The following is a 23246-nucleotide window of genomic DNA, read 5'->3' on the forward strand; positions in this document are numbered from 1 at the left end:
ATCCTGAAGACAAGAACAGGCAGAAAGAAGGTTTTTATTGGAGATACTGGCAGGGGGAGATCATGGGCCAGTGCTCTTTAGAAAGACAACCATGGTGATAGAACCAGACCACAACAAGAAAGCCACTGGTTGCAAGAGACAACACAGGTGGCTGTTGCCAAAAGTCCAGGTTAAAAATGATGAGAGTTGAAGGAAGAGGGAAGAAATAGCCAGATTTTTAGAGGAAGGAAAGTGGAGGATACAGGGATTCAGTTCTCAAAGGTAGAATGGACAGGAGGCTCTGATACTTTTGGCAAAATTTTCCCTACCCCCCTTCCCCACCCCCCTTCTACCCACCCTGTCTGTTCCCAAGTTGTCAGGGGCCTTGTTTTCCATGCTCCTTCTCAGGCCACCACTCATTTCCCTAATATTTACCAGAAGTTGGGACTGTTAGTGGTGGTCTTAGACTTCAGTCCTTGAGGTTGGCAAACAAAGAATTCAGAGCCAAGAACACTAATGCAAGACCTTTATTTATCCTTTTAGAAAGAAGAACAGAGGCAGAATAAGTGAGCCAGCTGGGCTGCATGGACTCAGGAAACAAGTTACAGAGGCAAAAGAAGGCCCTTGGAGTAACAAAGCAAAGATATGTGCCTTAGAAAAGAAGGGAGGTGGAGAAGCACAGGAGAGAGAGAGGGGGAGAGAGAGAGAGAGAGAGAGAGAGAGAGAGAGAGAGAGAGAGAGAGAGAAAGCCTATGCTGGATCCTTTGTCTTAAGGGTTTTTATCTGTTTTCTAAAGGCGAGAGTTTTAGAAGAGGTCTCAGGGGAGGATCTCAGTAGAATATTCATCAGTTTTCCAGGTGTGTCCTTTCAGGGTCATGGCCTCTAATGATTGGTCAGTACTAGGACTGGAAGTCATTTGTCACTGCATCTGGTCCTGATGTCAGTCATGGTGTTGCTTCATCTGTTTTGCTGCTTTTCTGGGCCTGGAGCTGAAACACCAAGGGCCTAGATGTTACCTCTTGTTTGACCAAAACTCAGACCTGAGGCTTTGTTCCTAAGATTATTTGATGCTGATCAGAACCTCACTGTCCTGAGGGCTTAAGGCAGCGGTTCTCAACCTGTGGGTCGCGACCCCTTTGGGGGTCGAATGACCCTTTCACAGGGGTCGCCTAAGACCATCGGAAAACACATGTATAATTACATATTGTTTTTGTGATGAATCACTATGCTTTAATTATGTTCAATTTGTAACAATGAAATTGGGGGTCACCACAACATGAGGAACTGTATTAAAGGGTCGCGGCATTAGGAAGGTTGAGAACCACTGGCTTAAGGTTAAAGGGCGTGGTCTTGCAAGGGAGAAGGAAGCAGGTGGCTCAGGGTGCTGGATGGGGCCAGTTTGAATCAGCTGTCTGTCTCAGTGTCTCCTTCCACTTGCCAAGCAATTTTCCTACCTTACTGTCCTGCCCCAGGACCATGCCACTGGTCTTAGCGAGCTGCGGTGTGCAGGTTATACTTCGCTATGTTGTTCTTTTCCGTGATTGCCCCATACCCCCACCCCGTAAGTCTGTGCAGGTTGTTATAACAACTGAAGGTTAGAAACAGATGAATCATGGGGCACTTGGCAGGAGCATGGGGGCACAGTGAGGAATGCCCTGCTTCCCCCTCCTCCGCTCTCCACTTTCCCACTGTTTCTTCCCATGGGTCACACCCAGCTGGCACCCAGATCCTAAGGAATGTAGGGGAAGGCTGCTCTCAGGACCAGCTGCCTGTGACGGAGAAGAGAAGAAAGAAGAGCCAGGAATGGACCAGAGGGCAAAGAGGCCTAGAACTTTGAACCTTCGCAAAGAATTTTTTAAAATTCACTATTAACAAAATTCTGGTTTGATGTTAGAATTTATATTTCAACGTCAAAGCTGTTTGCAATAGATCCCACCAATGAGTTATTAAAGTCTGTGCAGTTTGGGGGATGAACCATGAAAACCAGGACAACCTTATCAGAAGGAGCAGTTATGTATATATGTCCATATTTTGAACTGATGTTGGGAGCCTTGTTAATTTGTTTTCTTTTTAAAAGCTTCCATTTCTTGGCTTTGTAACCCCAGTGTCTCATGGGGTTATCCAATTCCCATGAGACACTGGGTGCTCATATATATATATATGTATATATATATATTTTTTTTTTTTGCAGAAAGCTTCTAGTTTTATAACCTTGGCTGTTCCTTTCCTTTCCTTTGGAGTACTGAGAATCTCTCATCACTTTTCCTGTTAACCTATTTATCCATTTGATATTTTCCAAAATGAATTTTCTATCACCAAAACTATACTGCACAGGACATGGCAAATATTTGTGCTCATTCCTTTGATGCCTCAACCTGGCTGGCACCACTCTCTAAATATAGATCAGGATTAACTGAGCAATAAGGCAAGAGTGCACAGTAGTTTCTTTAATAACTTTTTCAATACTGTGACTATAGAGGAGTCTTTTCAAAGGATTTACCCTCGGGTAGACAGAAACTTCAAAAATATTGAGAAATGTCCACATTCTAAAACCTTCAGGATGTTTGAAAAACTGTAATAAGCTTTATGCTATCAAGGAGCCCCAAATAAAAGATTTTCCATATTTTCAGTCTCTGATTTAGCAGATTTTAGCACGATGGTTTGTTTTTGTTTGTTTGTTTTGTTTGGAAGAAATTGTGGTGGCTTTCCCCGCCTACTGCATTTCTATTAGTTCTAGAACCAAGTTTTATTTCCTTCCTCTAATATGGAGAATGTTTTAATTTTAGGCTGTATACCCTAATTCTCATTCTGTTCAACATTTAAGGGTAAGGATAATGGCGAATAGAATTGACCACATGAAAAAAAAAAAAGGATAAGAAATAAGAAAAAAAAGAGTTTTGATTTAAAGCTATGTGAGAAGCTGGAAGCATTAGGAAAGTAGCAGTGAAAGAAAGAAAAATATCTCTAAGCTGCAGAAGAAGAACCTTTGATACAAAATTAAATTAGAGATACCAAACATTTTATAGAAAGAGAGACAGATGTGCTTATGGAACCGGGAAAATACTGGTTAACTTTTAGTTGTGATCACACTTTGATAGTGTCTATGTGAAGCAAATGTTTTGGCTCTAAATGTGTTTCTGCCAGTTTTACATTTTCTGCCTTCACCAACCTGGAGACAGGAGAATGAGGCAGATTCTGACTCTCTGAGGAGGTTCCATCGGAAACAGACCTTAGCCTGCCCCACAAATACCGCTCACTGAAGTGTCTTTCAACAGAAAACTTCCTCTGCCCAAGCCAGAATGGGGGCAGAATTAGAGAAAATGGTCCTAGTACATTTTGCTACCCATAATTCATTAATTCACATAAAAGAATATGGTGTTGGGAAGACTGTAATTATGTCTGCTGTCATATAAATGAAGCATATAGTTTTAATGGTATAATTAGATTCATTCTCTTTCTCAACTGTCCCTAATATACTTTGTTTTTGTAAAATGCACACAATAATAGGCAGGAACTGAATTATTCTACATCTGGTTATCCGATTCCCATGAGACACTGGGTGCTCAGATTAGTAATTTCATACCTGAACACAATTGTGTCCTTCGGCCTCCTAGAATGTGAGTGTTCAAAGGGGCTTAGAAACCATCAGTCCTTCCTTTTGAGGATGAGGAAGCTGAGGCAGGGAGAGGCTGAGTTCTGCAAGGTGGCACAGAGGTTCAATGAAGTTATAACTAAAACCTAAACTCCCTAGTCTTCCAACACCGCACTCAGTGCACCCTTCACTACAGCATTTTGTGTGGAGATGGTGGAGCATTTCCCCAACCTTTGAACTTCCTCTCTCCATGCAGGTCACTTCAGTACTCTGCTTGCACGGGCAAAGTATCTCTCAGCATCCCAGGAAATTTGGAGTTCATATAATCTGAGATATTTTGCTCAGGAGAAGAGATTACTAGTCTACTAATTGATGGTCCCAAGAAAACTGACTACCTCCAGTTGTATATGGGCACCTTCATGGGCAGAGAAGTTTCAGGGTGTGGGGCAGAATCGCCCAAGTATGGGAGCTAGAACAGAAAGTCCCCACAAAAAATTTACCTAGAGAAAGCAGCGTTGATGAAAGTCTAGAACCATTGACAGATTGTAGACTTCCGGAATATTCAAATGTGCTATGTTCAAGGCCTTTGCTAAGGTCAAAAAGACATGAAAATGCTCTGGGACTGACAGCAGCATGAGTCCTGGGACCCATACCCACGCTGCTTCTAACGGGCACCCCAACTTAAAGGAGTAAGGTAGGCCTGGCTTGAAAACAAAACAAAACAAACAAAAACTAGACAAATAATCCAGGTGGAGTTTGAGGAAAGGAAGGGTATGGTCCATATACGGGGTGGGATGTCCTCGGAACCCCATGAGATGCAAACACACGCACATACTTTAAAGTGCTAGATCAGGACGGTGAAGGTGCAAGTGTTTTGTTTTGAATGGAGGATTTACTACCGCACACACAGTCGACCTGCAGCAGAAAGCGTGTGCAGAGCGCAGAAAGCATCCCGAGGTCTAATCCCTCCGAGAGCACAAACGACGCCCCGCGTCCCACTCGTCGCCAAGTCCCCTGCCCTCTCCTGTCCCCGGTGCGGACCCCCGGAGGTCCCACCGGGATGGGAGGACGCGGGCTCGGCTCGGTCCTTCCCGCTCGCGGGCGGTCCGCGCGGGGCGCGGGGAGCTCGGCCGCGGGAGGGCGGAGGAGCTGGGGAGGCGGCGGCGGCTTCATTGTCTCCCGCGCCCTCCTCCTCCCACGCCGGCCCCGGCGTCACTGGAAAGCCGCCCGGGCCGCCCGGCGACGGGTTATTTATAGCGCGGGCTGCGCGCGCGTCACGGAGCCCGGCCCGGCTGACGGGGCCGCTGACGCGCTTGGCCGCGGGGCCGAGTCCGCGGGGCTGCGCGTCGGGAGCGGGTGACAATGGGCTTCTGTGTGTGCAGCTGCCGCCGCCGCCGGGGGCCGGGGGCGGGGGGCGGGGGGCTGGTGGCCGCTCCCCGACCCCCTCCCGCCCGCCCGCGGTCCCCGGAAAGGTGGCCGGCCTTTCCTCCCCGTGGCCCTCGCCGGCCCTCGCCAGCTGCACTTTTTTTTTAAAATCAGTAAGTTCCCTTGGGCCCAGCTTTCGCTTGCACTTCCCCGTCCCCCCGTCTTCCCCTGCTTGGTGAGAAAGGGGGGATGTAGCCTGCAGGGAGACGCCTTTGTGCGCCCAGGGGAGCAGGACGCACACAAGGCACGGCCGGCGGGGAAGGCGGAGACCGAGGGGCCGGGAGCGCCGGCAGGTAACGTATCCCGGACCCGGACCGGGCTTTGTGCGGGTGGGGGAGGGACGCGGGGGTGCGATCGCCCGGCCGCCCTTCTGGGACTCCAGTCGCCCCGCTCCTCCGCCCCGAGGCCGGCGCGCAGGAAGCGCATGTGGGTGTTTAGCGCCAAGAGCGAAAGAGAAACTTCTGCGTAACTGACTAGAGGAGGCTCCTCCCGGGAGGCCGAGAGGATGGAGGAACACCGCCCCCCCACCCTCCCCGCAGCCTCCCGCCGCCCTTCCTCCGTCCATCCCCCACTCCCCCCGGACGCCCGGGTCCTGGAAGTCCTCTCTTCCCACCCTCTGCCCCCTCCCGCGGGATCTGCCCATTTTCCGCCCGCGGCTCGCGGAAGGAGGGGCTGGCGAGGATTTTGGGGGACTTCCTGGGCTGCGGAGACCAGCTCTGAACCCTCCCCTTTCCGCTGCCGGGAGCCGGGGAAGCTCGCTCCGGAGCCTCCCCGCACGTGGCAGGCAGGCAGAGAACTCGCGGTGCCTTCTAGGAAATTGCAATCGATTTGTAATGCCGTTTCGCTAATTGGGAGTTCAAAATTAAACTTTAATAAAGCATTTGTGTCGTCTCGTCTAATTGTGCAAGCTTCCATCCGTCCTGGTAGATAGACTTTTAAGTCTCAAGTTAATGGCGCTAAGCTAGATTCCCCCCCAAGTACAATTCCGTCAGCCGGCGTCGGCGCAGCTGGATTTCCGTGAGGTGCAGATGTTGCTAATGGCAGCTTAAGCACGGATGGGCAGATAGCAGACGGAATGCAACATGTTGCCATATGGTTCTTTTAGCCTTTCACCTCCACGGATGTCAATCACATCTATTCCGGGAGGAACTTAATGACTGTCTGAACGGTAAAATAAATTACCTGGTACAATTTATATCCCTTGACCTGGTACGTTATAACAACAGGAAGATAACATTTCACCGTTTCTGTGGTATAGATTGAACCACAGAGCCACATTTCAAATTCTATAACGCCTCTTTACAGTTTTGAGGGGCTCTGTCAATCATTCTGGCTTAAAATCTGTTTCTGTGTTGCCTTCCTCTTCTCCCCTCTGGGTGATACAAAGTTTGTAAAGTTTAGCAAAACTATTGTCTTGGATATTGCCAATCAGCCCTCCAAATAGTAATCAATGAGGGTGTGGAAAAATGGAAAATATGATTTTCAGAGCTAGTTACTTAAGAGTAGCAATCTTAGGAACACCATACTTTTGAAACTCGCAATTAAAAGACTCCTATGAAAAGTGGTGTTGAGTTGTTTCAATATAACTCCTAAATCCATTCATTATCTATTTGAAATTTTGTGTATTTTTTTCAGTAACTTCAATCATTATTAAACTTTGGAAAGTAACTTACAGAAAAACCGTGCTTAGAAATTTGAAATATAAGAAAAATAAGGAGGAAACCAATTTCTATACATTTACACACCACACACTACATGTGCACTTCCACTTGAATCCTGGATGTGATGGTACTGGTCATTTGTTTCCCCCAACACCCCACCCCCAACCTGTCAGTGACAGCATACTGAAGTCTCTGTTCAGACCTGCGTGGGATGATTCTGTAATATTTCACAGGTCTTATTTTTACAAACCCTGGTGACTAATATTTTAATTTATTGCCTCTAATTTCAGATGACAAACATGGTTGTCCTTTACTGTATCCCTCCTTTTTCCTTCACTAATGCAGAGAGGTAACACTGAGAAACAAGAAACTTGGGTAAAAAAAGTAAAATGACTCACTATAACATTTTTTACATTTACCTGAAAGCTATAGACATATTATCTTTCAAAAGACTTTGCTTACAACAATATGCAAATCGTATTAATTCATGTGAACTGATGGATTAGCAAAATATAAAGTAGACATGAACAGTCTTATAAAGTATATATTTTCAGTCATGTCAAGTTTCAGAAACTTAACATTTTGAAAGTTTATCTGTACCTCATGTCCTTTCAGGGCTGTTTTCAAATTACCATATAATGTTTCTCCATTTTTCTCCTTTTGTGATGGCTGATAATTTGTTACTTAGTGCTCAAGTTAATGCAATAAGTTTGACATTATTGTCATAATATAAGATGATTTGTATCTTTATATAGCAGAAACTCTTATACAGAACGCACTAAGATATGTGTGAGTTATGGCAACCTTTTCTGGAGTCTGTTTTTGGTAATCTTGTAATGGCTGAGATTTTATTTCTGTGACATCAACACTCAATGAGTTTTAACCTTGATCAGTGTGAGCTTGTCAATAATGACTCCAACTCCATGACTTCTGAATAGACAGTAAGTGCACCCTTCAATCAGTCACACAGAACTTGTCTTATAAAGTTGTTATCGTCATGGACAGATATTGCAGCCTTTTGTTAGGCCCTGAGCGTATTAATGTGTTCCTCCTTCAAAAGCCAGGCTAAAGTCCTGCTATGCTTCGTTTCAGAATTCAAGTCCATTAGTCAATAAAATCTTAAGTGGCACTATTTGATTTTGCTCAAGTTATAACATTACATATAGTTCATGAGTAATTTGGGCCCTTTTATAGGCAAACTATGTATGTTTTTGGTATATATATATTTCAAGATATGTATCTTGCATCATGACTTTATTTTAAATGAAGATTTGATGGATTTCCATTGTTACTCTAAATGAGGTGGCTGGCTGCCAAGGCAATCCTATAGCTGGAAAGTGCTAGCATTATTGTCTATACAGGGACTGCTTTCTTTTTCTTTTCTTTTTTTTTTTTTAGCTCTCAACCTCACTTCTCCCTTTCAATATTATCTTGCCTTTCATATTGCTAATCTGATAGTTTGGATATGAAAACTTTTGAGAATGTGTTTGTATTGGCCAAGAAGATTTTTACCAGTGTTTTTTTTTTTTTTTTTTGGTTGCTTTCTGATATACAGCCTTTATCTTGAGTTGGTATGTTTATTTTTACTGAAAAAATGAGAAATACTTTTAGGACAGGGTATATTCCCCATGTTCTAAGTAATTTTAATTGTGATGCAATTCTAGATGCTTTCTTCTTATTATTATTTTTAATTCACGAATGTATTTTAAAACACTTAAAATGGGACAGATTTATGCATTTCTCAAGGTAACATGGGACAGGTTATGAATAGGCATCAGGCCTGTAATAGAACTTCATTCCAGTGAGTGGGGGAGGGGAAGGAGAGCCAGCAGGAAAGAGTATATAATCCCACTGCACTGGCCCTGTTTGCTTCTCAAATTTAAACCCATGTTGCTGCATTGAAAACTTGTTTCTCTCTTTTATAGCATTTCATTTTTAAAGAATTTTTAAAAACTGTCAATCTGTAAATATGTAACCAGCCAAGCAGAAAACAGTCTTTTATTCTCAGCTATATATACAGCTTTGTTTTTATCTGGGTTAGAGTGAGTGCCATGTAAATACCACATAAAATTTTGACTTGATTTTCCCTACTTTGAAGATTGACAGGGGTTTCTTTAATCTTGTTCTATTCATGTTCTGTATTCAGATATTGAAACACAGTACTTTATACATTTCTAAGATTATGTTTGCATTTATTTAATTTATGTCTCGCTTTCTTCCTTTCTTTCTTTCTTTCTTTCTTTTTTTTTTTTTTAAAGCATGTAGCCTGGAATGTTTGTTCTACTTTTTTTTCCTTCACATCATTACTCTGGTACTGCTTGATGTAACTTGATTAGCTCCCTCCCCAGTCATGATTGGTAATTAAAATAGGCATTAAAATTAGTCACTTAGCAATTTTGCTGTTCAATTGGCAATTAAATTACTTAATTGCAATTAAAGTCCTAATTTTAATTGGCAAAATGATAGATGTAGATTTAAGATAATATGTATAAATACTTTAATAAGTGTCTATATAAGGATTACTTAATTACTTAACTTCAAGTTTATGCTGTTAACTTTAGAACTTTTAAGTGAGCAATGAAATTTATATTACATGTATTCAAAGGATATGGTAATTAGATTTATTGCTTATCACTATAAGGGTCCTTGCTGTAAGTTACTTTTGTGGTATTAAAGTTATAGGCTTGGTAATTGCAGGATTATGATGAGAAAATGGCATATATTTGTCATAATATATCAGTATTGTATCTTTATTTTTTATTAAATTAAGAGGTTTCTATCAACCAGTTAGTTTGAGGAAAAAATCAAAAGTGGTTATTTTATCATTAAAGATAGAGCAAAAACTAGCCAAACTGAGGTATACACATAAAAACTGTTGCAAAGTGTATGTATTTCGTCTACTTAAAGAAAATGCTATATAATACTGTGATGGTTACTAATGTTAATAGCTACTTTTAAAATGTCAAGTATCCTGGATATTTTCTTAGCATATAGCAACTTATGTTCAGAATCTTTAAAATGTCTTTTAGGATTTTGTACATTGTAATGACCTCCATGTTTACTGAAATTAGCAATGAAATCTAAAACCAAAGTTACACTTCCTTGCTTAATAAAAAAAAATTTGTTACAGATGAAAATATTGATGGTTGCCAGGGGCTGCGAGGAGGGGAACAGGGAGAGTTATTGTTTAATGGGTATACAATTTCAGTTTTATAAGATGAAGAGTTATTGGAAGGAATGGTGATGATGAGTGCACAACAGTGTGAATGTAGTTAACACCACTGAACTGTACAATTAAAAATGGTTAAGATGGTAAAGATGATAAAATTTTGTTATGTGTATTTTATCAAAATAAAAAAGAAAATATGAAATGGTTAAAAGTGAATATTTAGGCAATGATTACACAGAGTCAAACATTAGAGAAAAGGAAGGATTTTTATTATGCAAAATACTTTTTGAGTGGCATGAGGTTTCACCATATATTCAGTTTTACAATTTTAATTTACAAATAGATGGTTCTAGAAAAAAAAGTACTCTTTTCTTCTGCACATCTAGAACTGGGTTCTGAATCAAAGTAAGAAAGAATTTTGAAAGTCTGCAATAAGTGGTTTTTGATGAAAATGCGCCAAGTAAAATTGAGTAAAAGCACAACTACCCAAAATGTGAATGCCAGCTAAGCAATTGACATGTTCTCTAAACATCTGATAGCAAAGGAGCAAATTATTGCTTGATTAATATCTTATTAAGTCAAATGAAGTGGCAAAAGCAAAAAAAACCCCCAAACAAACAACAAAAAACAAAACTAAAAACCAAACCAAAACAAAAAAAACCCCAAACCAAACCCCTTAATATTAAAAATGGATTTTACATTTTCATAAACAGATTTTTTCAAAAAATTTTTCCTCCAATCAATAAAGTAAAACTTCCTGCCAAATGGAAATAATGCCATGAATGTGTTTGTCTAAATATAACTTAAAATGTATATCTCATTTTTATGCTTAAAATAAGTTCCATTAAGTAATTTTATTATGACATATCCTAGTGTTACCTTGATTCATACAACGTAAGAGTTATGTATATTCACCATATCTGAATTGTAAGGGCTAGTCTGAGTTCATTTTGGGAGACTAGTGAAATAAAGGCCCCCTTGCCAAGCATTAAGATAGAAAATCCTAAGGGATTACATTCATGTTTGCTTTCTAAATTATACCAAAAGCTCAATTTTATTAAGTATAATCTACCTAGCCTTGGTTTAGATGTGCATGTATGTATTATTTATGTTGATTTTTCATATTTTTCTACTTAGGTTGAGATGTGAATGTATATATTATATTGATTTTTTTATAAAAATATTTTTCCATCCATGTGCCAATATATCCTGCTTACTATTGGTTACTATGATAACATATAATATCATAATATTACTTTCCTAAATGCTTTACTGAGGTCTTCTAAATAGTAGCATATGTTGATAGGAATAATAATTTTAAATTTTATTGGATTAAAAAAAAGGAGCTACTTAGGGGTAGGACCAACTTTTACTCCCATTTATTTTAAATTGTTAAGAAAATAGACCACCAATTGGGAATAAGTGTAAATGGCAATAATTTAAAGTTATATCAGATTCTGGGCCCTAAAAACCATTATTGTTAATTTTAATTGAGTTATGAAATAGTTTCTTTTCAAGAATCTATGTTCAAGAATCTTGAAGGGCTGCAGTCATATAAATGCACAATTTCAGTTCCTTTTAGCCTAAAGCATAATTTTTAACATTTTCTAAAAGGTGGTTCAATTGTACATTTTGATTCCATTATATGTGTAATTAAACCTGTATGCACAAAAGCATTTTCTTATGTTCTAGCAAATATACCCACAGGAATCCTCTTCTAAACTATAATTTATTTAAACATGTAATCATAGGATTTTAAAAACATGCTTTCATTTTTCCAAACTGTATGCCAATTTGAACTGCTTTGTGATAAAATGAGAGATTTTTATTACCATTTTGATTTCTCCCCCCACCCCTCCCCGTGACCTAACAGTGAGTTAAACATGAGCAGGAGGAAATAAAGAAAATCTATTGTGAACCTAACTCCATGTGTTAAACTCTTTCCCTTTTCCAGACAAATGGAAGAGAATCACAGATTTGTAAATATTTATGAATTCCAGCACAATATGAATATTGGGGCCTGCAGCATGCTCTCCTGGGGATAGGCCTAAGTAGTAATAGCTCTCTCTCTCTCTCTCTCTCTCTCTCTCTCTCTCTCTCTCTCTCTCCCTCTCTCCTCCTGAACGTTGTGGAGTCAGGCCCCCTACTGACAGAATCAGTCAATTACAGTCGTGGGCGGTTCTACTGACACTTTCATCAGAACGTGGTGGGGACACAGGAATTTGGAGTTTTGAGCCTAGTCCTCCTCTACACTTTCTGAAGTCTGTGCTGGATCCTTTCCACCCCAGCACATCCGACCCGTACCCAAAATGCCAGCTCTAGGAGTAGCTTAGCCAATAATTGGTTTAAGTGAGTATTTCAGTCTTGCATCTGGTGTGTCTAAGAAGTATAGCTTCCCAGGAACTAGTTCTCTTCCCAGAGAACTCTTAAACGTATTGTAGGACAGAAGGAAATAAGCCCACCTTTTCTCTCATTTGAATGTTACATTTAATCACGCCATTCCAAGTCATTAATAAGTATTATATTAAGCTGCTGTGAGGACTGTCTCTCCATCTTGGGTGCATTAAGACTTGGGCAAAGCCTATGGTATCAAGGAGCCAGACTCCACAGGTTGCTGGTATAGAGTAACGAATCACAGTATGTGTTCCTCGGAGCTCACTTGAAGAACTCCAGAACATTTTCCCACTCTCCGGGAGAAAATCCTCACGTTGTCCCCAGACTCAACCCAGGGCGACGGGACTGTTTTTTTAACCGCAACAAGGGTGGAGGAGCCTGCGGAGGAACTATATCTACTTACGTATGCCTATTTGTGTATGGAGGGTAATGGTTCTCCCAGCCCCCGCTTTCCTAGGAATACATGAAAAAATAATAACCGCCACCCCAGCAAGGCTGTGCGTGAGTTTCCGCCTGCCTGAAATAGCGGCCGGGAGCCTGGCCCGCCGCTGGGATCAAGGCAAGCTCCCCTTGGGCGCGCCCTGCTCCCTGGCGGAAGGGGAAGGGAACCCGGGAGGGCGCCACCGAGCTAGAGCTGCTATTTTGGGCCCAGCCGAGCGGGTGCGTCAATGCCTGCGCCCCTGCGTCACCGCCACCTCCACCCCTTTCCTTCTCCCCGGCTCTCCAAACTCTCACTTTTTCCCTTTCGTTCGCGTGCAATCGACTCTGCCCACGGGGCTCTGACGCTGCCGAGCTCATGCTAATAAGCTATTCTTCGCCCTCCCCTCCTAATCCCCCTACTCACACACCTTCACTCGCCACTCCCCCCTCCCCCAAACACACACACACACACACACGCACACGCACACTCACACACATTTACACATTTCCTGGTTTAATGTTTTTTCTTCTCGCGCCTGCACGGGCACCGCTGGGCCGCGGCGGCGGCGGAGCAGCGGCGGCAGTCGCAACATCTGGGGGAAACTTAAGGTGGTCACGTAGGTTTTCGCGAGGCTGCAGAGCAAAAGAGCCTGCGGCTTCTCGGGGCAGCCGCAGGGCACCCGAAGGCTTCTCCTCTCCGCCTCTGGGGAGCAGGGGGCGGCGGGGAGCGGGCGAAGGCGGAGGTGCAGATTCGAGCTGGGTGGCTCCGAGGCGCGGAGAGGTCCACGGCGCTTGGGGCCAGTCCTGGGAACACCGGGAGGGCGGGGGCGGGGAGTTGCCGAGGGGCCTGAAACGGCTGGAAGCTCGCCGCGTGGAGAGAGGAGAGGCGGCTGGAACCCCGCGGGCAGAAGGAAGAGCCCCCGATCCCTCCTCTTCCGTCGTCCCAGCCTCTTGTAGCCCCACGGGAGAAGCCCCCAGAGGCCGGCCCAGCTCTGGCCCAGGGACCGGCCCGGTGTTGGGAGAAGCGGCATTTCCTTTGCTAGAAAGCGCCTTGCCCCAGCGGCGCGGTGGGGGGATGGACTTGCCCAGCGGAGTTGGCGGCGACTCGGAGGGCCGCGGGGTGCGGCGTGCGCCCAGAGCCCACGCTTCTGGGAGGGCGGCACACGGTGCTTAGCGGAGCCACCCTGCCCCCCCCCCCCCCACGTTTTGTCTTTCCTTCTTGGCTCTCACGGGGAGGCGGTCAGAGCCCTGTGCTTCAGAGGAGGGTCCATGTATTTACCTAAAACTCGTGGAAGGATAGGAGGTGATGGGCACCGAGGAGTGTCGAAAGTACCAAAGTTAGCATATGGTGAGGAAAGCGCATCTATCTGCCAAAGGCGCACCTGTTGCCCTCTGCTCGGCTGCATTGTCTGTGAAAGGAACGTGAACGACGTCTCACTCTGGCTTTTGGGGTCCCAAAAGGGCTGGGTCACTGCCTACATCCCCCTTTCCCCTCCCCTCCCCTCCCCATCCCCACGTGGGCACTGCAAGGAAAGAAAGGAACACAAATTAGCCCCTTCCACCTTGGACTGTGTGTGTGTGTAGGGGGCGGGGGGGCGGGGGAGAATATGAATATTCCAGAGGAGGAGGCGGCGGCCAGGGACAGGGAAAGGGAGAAGAGGAGGATGCCCTGGGCCAGGGAAATCCCACCCCCATTGCCTGAGCCCTCGGAGCGTGCGGCGTCCCGGGACATCTGCTCGCGCCTGCGCTAATGGAGATGACGATTGTGGGTTCGTGAGGTTAGAGCGCGGTCAGGCACAGCCATCCCTGCGGGTCCCGGTGCCAGCTGCCTGGCCCACACCAGGGTTCCGCTCCGCCCAGGCTTTTGTTGCACCTCCCCTCCGGTGTGAGCGGCCGGGCGGCAGCAGGGGCGCGGGGGGCTGGGCGGGTGGGTGAGATGTCGCCGCTCTGCGGGCTGAGCGGTCCAGAGTGGAGAGGTCACACCTCTTTCGGAAAAAAAGCACACACGCACCCCCAACACCCACCGAGCTGGCCACCAAGGTGAACCCAGAACGGTTCCCACCTTAACATCGGCCCTGCTCGTGACGTCAGGTCGGAAATATACCAAAGCGAGCGGCGGCCAGGAGTCCGGGAGCGCGGCGGCGCGGCGATTGGGCGGCGGGCTCTGACGCGCGCTGACGCGCGGAGACTTTAGGTGCGTGTTGGCAGCGGCGGCGCGAGCCACATAAACAAAGGCACATTGGCCGCCAGGGCCAGTCCTCCCGGAGGCTCGCGCCCGGCTCCGCGCTCCTGCTCGCCGGTCCAGCCGGCCGCCTTCCGCGGCTCCCTCCCGGCTCTCGGCGCCTCGGCTCCCTGCGCCCCTGTCGCCCACCCCACCCCGACCCTGCCCCCGGACTCCCAGGGGGAACTACACTTCGGCCGAGTTGAATGAATGAAGAGAGACGCGGAGAACTCCTAAATGAGTAGGTGCCGTCCGTGCGGCTCGCGGTCTTTTTTTTTTTTTTTTTTTAATCCTTCTTTCTTCTTTTGCACGTCTCTTCCTTCTGCCTCTCTGGAATAGGTTCTCTGGAAGTGGGCGCCAGAGGCGCGGGACGCGAGTGGGGCGTGAGGATGGGGAGGAGGTGCGCGCAGCTACAGAGGGCATTTGTCCGAACACCGGCTTTGGCACCAGCGGGGAGTTGGCTCCCAAGCTGCCAGGCTCCTCGTTGGTGGACTTGAAGGGAGACTCGCATAGTTCGGGGAGCCGTGGACTTGTCCGCGGAAATCAATGTTCTGGAAGTTTGCTCTTAGTGCGAAATTGAGTGTGGCCTTTGGACACGGAGACTCCAAGTCCTGTGTCTACGAGGGGTCCGGACGCTACCCACCAAGTGACAGGGAGAGAGAAAGTACTTCAGTTCGTGTGTTGCTTGGGAACTGTGTCACCGTGGCTGGCCAGGGTGCCAGTGTTTCCTGGGTATTGTTGAGTAAAGAGAGGGGTGGGGAAGAGTGTCCTGTTACTAATTTGTGTGAAATTTCTGGTTTGATATATGCCGCGCTTGTGTATGTGAGTGTGTCAGAGACAAACAGACGGAGAGACTATGTAGAGAGTACAGTTATGAAGCTGTGAAGTAACGAGGTGGGTAAAATATCCAGCACAGGCATATTTCTCAGGGGCTGTGGGGGTCAAGAGTCTAATGTCTTTCCACTTTTTCTGGTTAGCCTCCTTCCCCATTGAAGCAAGATTCTGAGGGGGGGGGGGGCAAGGAAAACAGAAGGTGTAGATGTTTGACTTTCTTTTTCATTGTTAATACGATCATCTATGCTCTAGAATGCCTTCCAAGAAGGAACATCTGAAAATTACTAGGATACAAAAATGCCTTGTTCCAGCAAGCCGGCAGACCAGGGCAGGCTGTATAGGGGAGGTGTTCAGTTTGGTGTGTAGGAAAGCCCTTCTAGCAGGGGTGCCAACACCCGATGAGCAGCATTGCTGCAATTGACCTAAGATGCTTCTGGAAAAGTAGGGTCTGCTCTTCCCACCCCTTGGCCATTAAAGATGTTGAAAGATAAGTTTCTTGGAAAACTACGTGCCAGTTCACCTGTTTCCCCAGTCTCAGTGCTCTGTCAAAAGCACGTTCAGATTATCTTCAGGCTGCCCAGGCCTCGTTCACTAACGTTTTTTAACTCATAGGGGTGGAGGAAGAGGTTTCCTTATTTTATACTCTAGACCTCTACTTTCTTCCCCACTCCCCAAAGAAAAGCCAGTTTCACCACAGGGAAAAGAAAAATCAGGGAAGGTTCCAATGCTGTATTTTATTAAGCTCTAGTTTCCTCTTTTCGGGTCAGAATTAAACTGAAATGGAAATGACACTCCCCCACCCCCATACACCCTACCAAAGGGGCCAATTTATTACCTCCTAAGAATTAAATAAGTACATGGGCTGCCTTTGATTCTCCAGAACCCTCTCTCTGCAAGGACTTGCACAGTGTAACGGGTGGCATTTTCTGTTGTTTTCAGCCACCTCTTTCACACCTTCCTTTTCACTGCTGGTTTCCAATGAAACAATCGCGGGAGGCATAGAAGGGCCTGCCCGGTGAGTCTACAGATGCTGGGCTAACTCTGTCCGGAAAGGCACCCTGAAGCGGTCTGTGTCTGTGTTTCAGGGAGGAGATCTGACAGGCTCGGCTCTCCAATGCTTTTCTAAAAATCTTGGAAACTTTACCCTTCATTGCTTTACGACACTGTCCACCTTTAAGTTCCTTGAAAACGCCTGTGCCTGTAACTCGGCTGAAGGTTAGTGCAACTTGATTTCTTTCTCTCAGCTCCCCCCCACCCCCCACCCCAATTCCCTAAATATCAAGACCAGGGGCAATGCGATCTTCCTCAGCAGAGCCTGTACCTTAAGGTTTTCTAAGCCGTCGCCTTCGGAAACAACTTTCTGCTTGTGCAGGTCAACTTCATCTCTAGGATGAGTTTGCTGAACCGGAGCTGCAGAGGGAGAGGCTCATTTGAGCTGGGTTGTCGACGAAAGGGGGTCGAGGGGGAGGCGTTTGAAAAGAGCCGGGAGACCCTCCATGGCTGTCCGGCCCTGGGTCTTTAGTTGATCAGCCTTTTCCCGTGCCCCGCACCGTCTAGTTCCGCAGCCTTCGCGATCCCCGCCCTTCCCCTCGCGCCCCTCCGCGCCCTCTGACCGCCGCGGGCTGGGCTGCCGGTGCAGCTCCAGGTGAGCCCGAGCCCGGGAGGAAGTGTTCAGCTGACCAGGCTGAGTGTACATTATTCCCCTGTTTCATTTCCAGCCATGCCTTGTGTTCAGGCGCAGTATGGGTCCTCGCCTCAAGGAGCCAGCCCCGCTTCTCAGAGCTACAGTTACCACTCTTCGGGAGAATACAGCTCCGATTTCTTAACGCCAGAGTTTGTCAAGTTTAGCATGGACCTCACCAACACTGAAATCACTGCCACCACTTCTCTCCCCAGCTTCAGTACCTTTATGGACAACTACAGCACAGGCTACGACGTCAAGCCACCTTGCTTGTACCAAACGCCCCTGCCCGGCCAGCAGGCGTCCATTAAGGTAGAAGACATTCAGATGCACAGCTACCAGCAGCACAGCCACCTGCCCCCCCAGTCCGAGGAGATGATGCCGCACTCCGGGTCGGTTTACTACAAGCCCTCCTCGCCCCCGACGTCCGCCACCCCGGGCTTCCAGGTGCAGCACAGCCCGATGTGGGACGACCCGGGCTCCCTCCACAACTTCCACCAGAACTACGTGGCCACCACGCACATGATCGAGCAGAGGAAAACGCCCGTCTCCCGCCTCTCCCTCTTCTCCTTTAAGCAGTCGCCCCCCGGCACCCCTGTGTCGAGCTGCCAGATGCGCTTCGACGGGCCCTTGCACGTCCCCATGAACCCGGAGCCGGCGGGCAGCCACCACGTTGTAGACGGGCAGACCTTCGCTGTGCCCAACCCCATCCGAAAGCCCGCGTCCATGGGCTTCCCGGGCCTGCAGATCGGCCACGCGTCGCAGCTGCTCGACACGCAGGTGCCCTCGCCGCCGTCGCGGGGCTCCCCCTCCAACGAGGGGCTGTGCGCGGTGTGTGGCGACAACGCGGCCTGCCAGCACTACGGCGTGCGCACCTGTGAGGGCTGCAAGGGGTTCTTTAAGGTGAGCAAGGACAGGGGCTGAGGAGGCAGGCAGGGGCCCCCGACAGCCTGGAGCCTCGGTGTGCGCGCTCCGCCTGGGTGCAGGCAGCTCAGCTCCCGCTCGCCCCGGAATGTTCTTTTCCCGGCGTCCGCAGAGGTGGTGGTGGGGGCATCCGGGTGCCTGCCTGAGAAAAGAAAGCGGGGAGACCCCGAGACCCGGAGATCCCGAGATCCGGGGTCGCATCCCCCCCGCACAAAGCCGGCCCGGCAGGCCTCCGCCCCAAGTTGCTGGAGCGCGAGTTGGAAGAGGGTCATTTGCATGTGCGCAGAGCTGTCTTTTCTGTTCAGATTGAAATTGGTTAGGACAGAGAACCGTGTCTGAGCTAACCAAGTGGAACAGAATTCCCTATGGTCAAATTAAGTGATCTCTTTATTTCGCCATCCTGATTGAATAATCTTATCATTTTAAATAGAGAAGGTCTCCAAGGAATGTAAATAATATGAATGCCCACGGATTTGTATTTACTGAGCGTCTCCTTCTCCTTCTCTTGGCATATAAAACGCAGCAAGGAGCGGCAAGGTTAGCTCAAATGTTAACGCTATCAATTTTCTTCTGTAACGTGCCCTGGGGGAGGAAAAGGAAAGGAAAGAGAAAGGAAAAGGAAAAAAAAGAAAAAGAAAGCAGTTATGTATATGTGTTTGTTTGTGGCAAGGGAGTGTAGACCCCAGTCTTTCAGAAATTGTTCCTGGATTCCTTGGGTTGCTGGCTTTTCAAGAGAAAATTAATTTTCGGCCTTGACTGTCTTTTTGTTTTGCAGCGCACGGTGCAAAAGAACGCAAAATACGTGTGTTTAGCAAATAAAAACTGCCCAGTGGACAAGCGGCGCAGGAATCGCTGTCAGTACTGCCGGTTCCAGAAGTGCCTGGCTGTGGGGATGGTCAAAGAAGGTAGGTCCGGGCGAGCGGCCCACTCCGCAGTCTGTGCCCTTGGAGAGCGCTGCCCCCACTCTAACCCCACTTTCTACAGACCGAGCCAGGGGTCTCCCGGCCCCCCCATCCGCGTCCGGCCTCCACCCGGGCAGCTGCCTGCTTGCCCATCCTGCCCTAGAGAAAGCCGACAGGCTCTTCTCTCTTTTAACTATACGACCCATTTGGAAGAAGACATAAAACAGCCCCGCGTTTTTTACGCTTCTCGTCAGTAAAGGCTTTACAAGCAGTGGGGCCCAGTGCCGCCCGGCCGCACTACCCCCAGCTGCAGCCACCCCGGGAGGGGCCAAGGAGGCAGCTGGGTCCCCCTAGGCCGAGCGACACTAACCGGCTCTTTCTCTGCAGTGGTTCGCACGGACAGTTTAAAAGGCCGCCGAGGTCGTTTACCTTCCAAACCGAAGAGCCCACAGGAGCCCTCTCCCCCCTCGCCCCCGGTGAGTCTGATCAGTGCCCTCGTCAGGGCCCATGTCGACTCCAACCCGGCTATGACCAGCCTGGACTATTCCAGGGTAAGATGCTGGAGGGGGGTATCATGTGGACAAACCGACAGATGGGCAGGAACCCTCCCCACTCCCATCAGTAACCCCCAGACTCAGGATAAAAGGAGGCAAGCAAGACTGTCCTCACAGCTCTGGGGAGAGCCACCGGAGGCGGGCAGACCCACAGACAAGTGTAGACAGGAGGACAGTGCAGCGGAAGGAAGAAGTGCTAGGCCAGGGTGGTCAAACCTCTTGGAGCCCCTTTCCCACCACCACATACTCAGACGCTAATGCCTCTGATGGCCACACCAAGGCTGCGTGAGAAGCCCCCACTTGGATGTATTCCTAACCTTCCACAGAGATGCTTTAATCCTCACCCTCTCTGGCACTGTCAGGGTGGGGGCTGCCTGCTTGGGGGTCGGGGAAGGGAAGGACAGTGGGTCCCAGGAATGGCAGTGGGGTGGGGGATCAAGTGGTCAGAGTCTTCTTTTACCCCAGCTGCGAGGAATGGGAGGGCTTTAATTGGAGGAAGTATGTCGGGCAAACTTAGAAGTCACGGCAATTTTATTAAGATTTGCAAAGGGCGCCTCTGCTCGAGACCCACTCTGGGACTGGCATGAATACTAACATGTCAATTGTTTTGTGGAGATAAGAGTGAACGTTTCTCAGGGCTGGATGGCACTGTATTTAGTCTGTATGGAAATGGTAATTTACATATTTAAAGCAGCGACCTCATAGCACCATCCCTAATTGAATTAATTGCCCCGGAACATCTAATTTCCTTACTGGTCAGAGAGAGGTTTAATTGTTATAAAAACCTGGCTCCACTACTAGAAACGGGGTTAGCAATTTCACGGGTTATATATTTTAGAGAACCTCATTAAGTGCTTTTTAAAATGAAATTCCAGTTCCAGGCGAACCCTGACTATCAGATGAGTGGAGATGACACCCAGCATATCCAACAATTCTATGATCTCCTGACTGGCTCCATGGAGATCATCAGGGGCTGGGCCGAGAAGATTCCGGGCTTTGCTGACCTGCCCAAAGCCGACCAGGACCTGCTTTTTGAATCGGCTTTCTTAGAACTGTTTGTGCTGCGATTAGCATACAGGTAACTGAGGAAGCAATCAGGGAGGTTGGGAAAGAAGGAAGAGAGCAATCAAGACTAGAAAAGAAAGAGGGAAAAGGAAATGAAAGGAAGGAAAGAGAAGTGGTCAGAATAAGGGGGAAAGAGGGATAGGATAATAGAAAAAGGTAGAGAAGGGAAGGAGTGAGCCCAGAAGTCTTGGATGAATGTCATGGAGGTGGGATAGGGGGCGTTCTTGATTGTTATGAAACTGAACCCTTTCAAGGTCCACTGGTCTACATTTTATTAACTCTTCGGTAATTAGGTGCCTCTTAAATCCCTCATTTATTGCTCTTCAAGTAATTAGTTGTTTAGCTTTTCTCTCTCTCTTTTTCTCCCCTCTCTCTCTCTTTGGTATTAATTGCAGGTCCAACCCAGTGGAGGGTAAACTCATCTTTTGCAATGGGGTGGTCTTGCACAGGTTGCAATGCGTTCGTGGCTTTGGGGAATGGATTGATTCCATTGTTGAATTCTCCTCCAACTTGCAGAACATGAACATCGACATTTCTGCCTTCTCCTGCATTGCTGCCCTGGCTATGGTCACAGGTCAGTACCATAAGCGCAAGGCTCTTCTCCAAAACTGTCCAGCAGGATTTGTCCCAGTTCCCCCTTGCCTCCCATCTTCCTGGGTTTTGCCAGCTAGCTAACTGTTTTCCCCATTCTTCTTTTGTTTCCGATTGTGTTTTCTGCAGAGAGACATGGGCTCAAGGAACCCAAGAGAGTGGAAGAACTACAAAACAAGATTGTCAATTGTCTCAAAGACCACGTGACTTTCAATAACGGGGGTTTGAACCGCCCCAACTATTTGTCCAAACTGTTGGGGAAGCTCCCAGAACTCCGTACTCTTTGCACACAGGGTCTACAGCGCATTTTCTACCTGAAACTGGAAGACTTGGTACCACCGCCAGCAATAATTGACAAACTTTTTCTGGATACTTTACCTTTCTAGACCTCCTCCCATGCACTTCAAAGGAACTGGAAAGAACACCTAAAACTGTCCTGAGGGGGCAAATCACAAGGGCAGAGATAACCCCTTGAGCTGTCTCAGCTCTAGCCATCCCACCCCTTCCATAAACCCCCAGCCCCTTGATCCTTAAAGGAAAACAAACAACAACAAAAAAAACACCAGAAAACAAAAACTGTTGCTATTTCCTAACCTGCAGGCAGAACCTGAAAGGGCATTTTGGCTCGGGGCATCCTGGATTTAGAATATGGACTACACACAATGCAGTGGTATAAACTTTTTATTATCAGTTTAAAAATCAGTTAAATGTTCAGGAGAAAGATTCCTAATGTATGATGGGAAATGTTTGGCCACATTTGGTTGTTGCAGTTAAGAGAAATGTTATACACACACACACACACACACACACATACACACATCGTAAGGGGACCCATAAGTATTGCCCTTTAAAAGACTTCAAAGTTTTCTGCTGTAAAGAAAGCTGTAATATATAGTAAAACTAAATGTTGCGTGGGTGGCATGAGTTGAAGAAGGCAAAGGCTTGTAAATTTACCCAATGCAGTTTGGCTTTTTAAATTATTTTGTGCCTATTTATGAATAAATATTACAAATTCTAAAAGATAAGTGTGTTTGCAAAAAAAAAAAAATATAACTACACAAAAAAGGGACCAGCATGTTGATTCTAGGTTGAAATGTTATAGGCACTTGCTACTTCAGTAATGTCTATATTATATAAATAGTATTTCAGACACTATGTAGTCTGTTAGATTTTATAAAGATTGGTAGTTATCTGAGCTTAAACATTTTCTCAATTGTAAAATAGGTGGGCACAAGTACTACACATCAGAAAATCCTGACAAAAGGGACACATAGTGTTTGTAACACCGTCCAACATTCCTTGTTTGTAAGTGTTGTATGTACCGTTGATGTTGATAAAAGAAAGTTTATATCTTGATTATTTTGTTGTCTAAAGCTAAACAAAACTTGCATGCAGCAGCTTTTGACTGTTTCCAGAGTGCTTATAATACACATAACTCCCTGGAAATTACTGAGCACTTTGAATTTTTTTTGTTTTTTTAATGTCTAAAATTGTCAGTTAATATATTATTTTATGTTTGAGTAAGAATTTTAATATTGCCATATTCTGTAGTATTTTTCTTTGTATATTTCTAGTATGGCACATGATATGAGTCACTGCCTTTTTTTCTATGGTGTATGACAGTTAGAGACACTGATTTTTTTTTCTGATAAATTCTTTCTTTGAGAAAGACAATTTTAATGTTTACAACAATAAACTATGTAAATGAACAGAACTTGGTCTTCTTTCTGGGTGAGGGAAAAAATAGCAATATACAATAGATAGAGTTGGAGTTTGATTTGGGATAGGTCACTTATTCAACACCTGAGTTTCAAACTGACAGCCTAGATTCTAC

At 46.5% G+C, this 23246-nt stretch overlaps 1 protein-coding gene and 1 long non-coding RNA gene across 8 annotated transcripts; one reads left to right on the top strand and one right to left on the bottom strand.

Moving 5' to 3' along the window:
* Window positions 1–678: 678 nt before the first annotated feature.
* LOC132238625 (uncharacterized) lies at window positions 679–4825 on the bottom strand. The gene is made up of 3 exons (XR_009453839.1): window positions 4628–4825; window positions 3563–3675; window positions 679–968 (listed from the first exon to the last, which is right to left on the bottom strand). It is a non-coding gene; the product is annotated as an uncharacterized LOC132238625 (long non-coding RNA).
* A 9792-nt stretch (window positions 4826–14617) lies between these two features.
* NR4A2 (nuclear receptor subfamily 4 group A member 2) lies at window positions 14618–21960 on the top strand. Of its 7 annotated transcripts, none has more exons than XM_059704413.1 (8): window positions 14624–15102; window positions 16781–16910; window positions 17592–18279; window positions 19076–19205; window positions 19590–19753; window positions 20632–20834; window positions 21217–21395; window positions 21542–21960. In XM_059704413.1, exons 3-8 carry the CDS (start codon window positions 17605–17607, stop codon window positions 21796–21798), a joined length of 1608 nt encoding a protein of 535 aa, XP_059560396.1. In that variant the 5' UTR covers window positions 14624–15102; window positions 16781–16910; window positions 17592–17604; the 3' UTR covers window positions 21799–21960. The 7 variants fall into 7 exon arrangements, with proteins under 7 accessions (XP_059560393.1, XP_059560390.1, XP_059560396.1 ...); XM_059704408.1 differs by having other exon boundaries at window positions 14625–15102; window positions 17414–18279; XM_059704410.1 differs by lacking the exon at window positions 16781–16910 and having other exon boundaries at window positions 14618–15102; window positions 17414–18279; window positions 19590–19678.
* Window positions 21961–23246: the final 1286 nt, after the last annotated feature.

The sequence above is a fragment of the Myotis daubentonii genome, chromosome 7, assembly GCF_963259705.1.
Source record: "Myotis daubentonii chromosome 7, mMyoDau2.1, whole genome shotgun sequence".
Taxonomy (NCBI): Eukaryota; Metazoa; Chordata; class Mammalia; order Chiroptera; family Vespertilionidae; genus Myotis; species Myotis daubentonii.

Coding starts and splice junctions, on each gene's coding strand:
- NR4A2 (XM_059704407.1), top strand. Junction 18,280..19,075: donor GCTGCAAGGGGTTCTTTAAG/GTGAGCAAGGAC, acceptor TTTGTTTTGCAG/CGCACGGTGCAAAAGAACGC. Junction 21,396..21,541: donor TGCCCTGGCTATGGTCACAG/GTCAGTACCATA, acceptor TGTTTTCTGCAG/AGAGACATGGGCTCAAGGAA.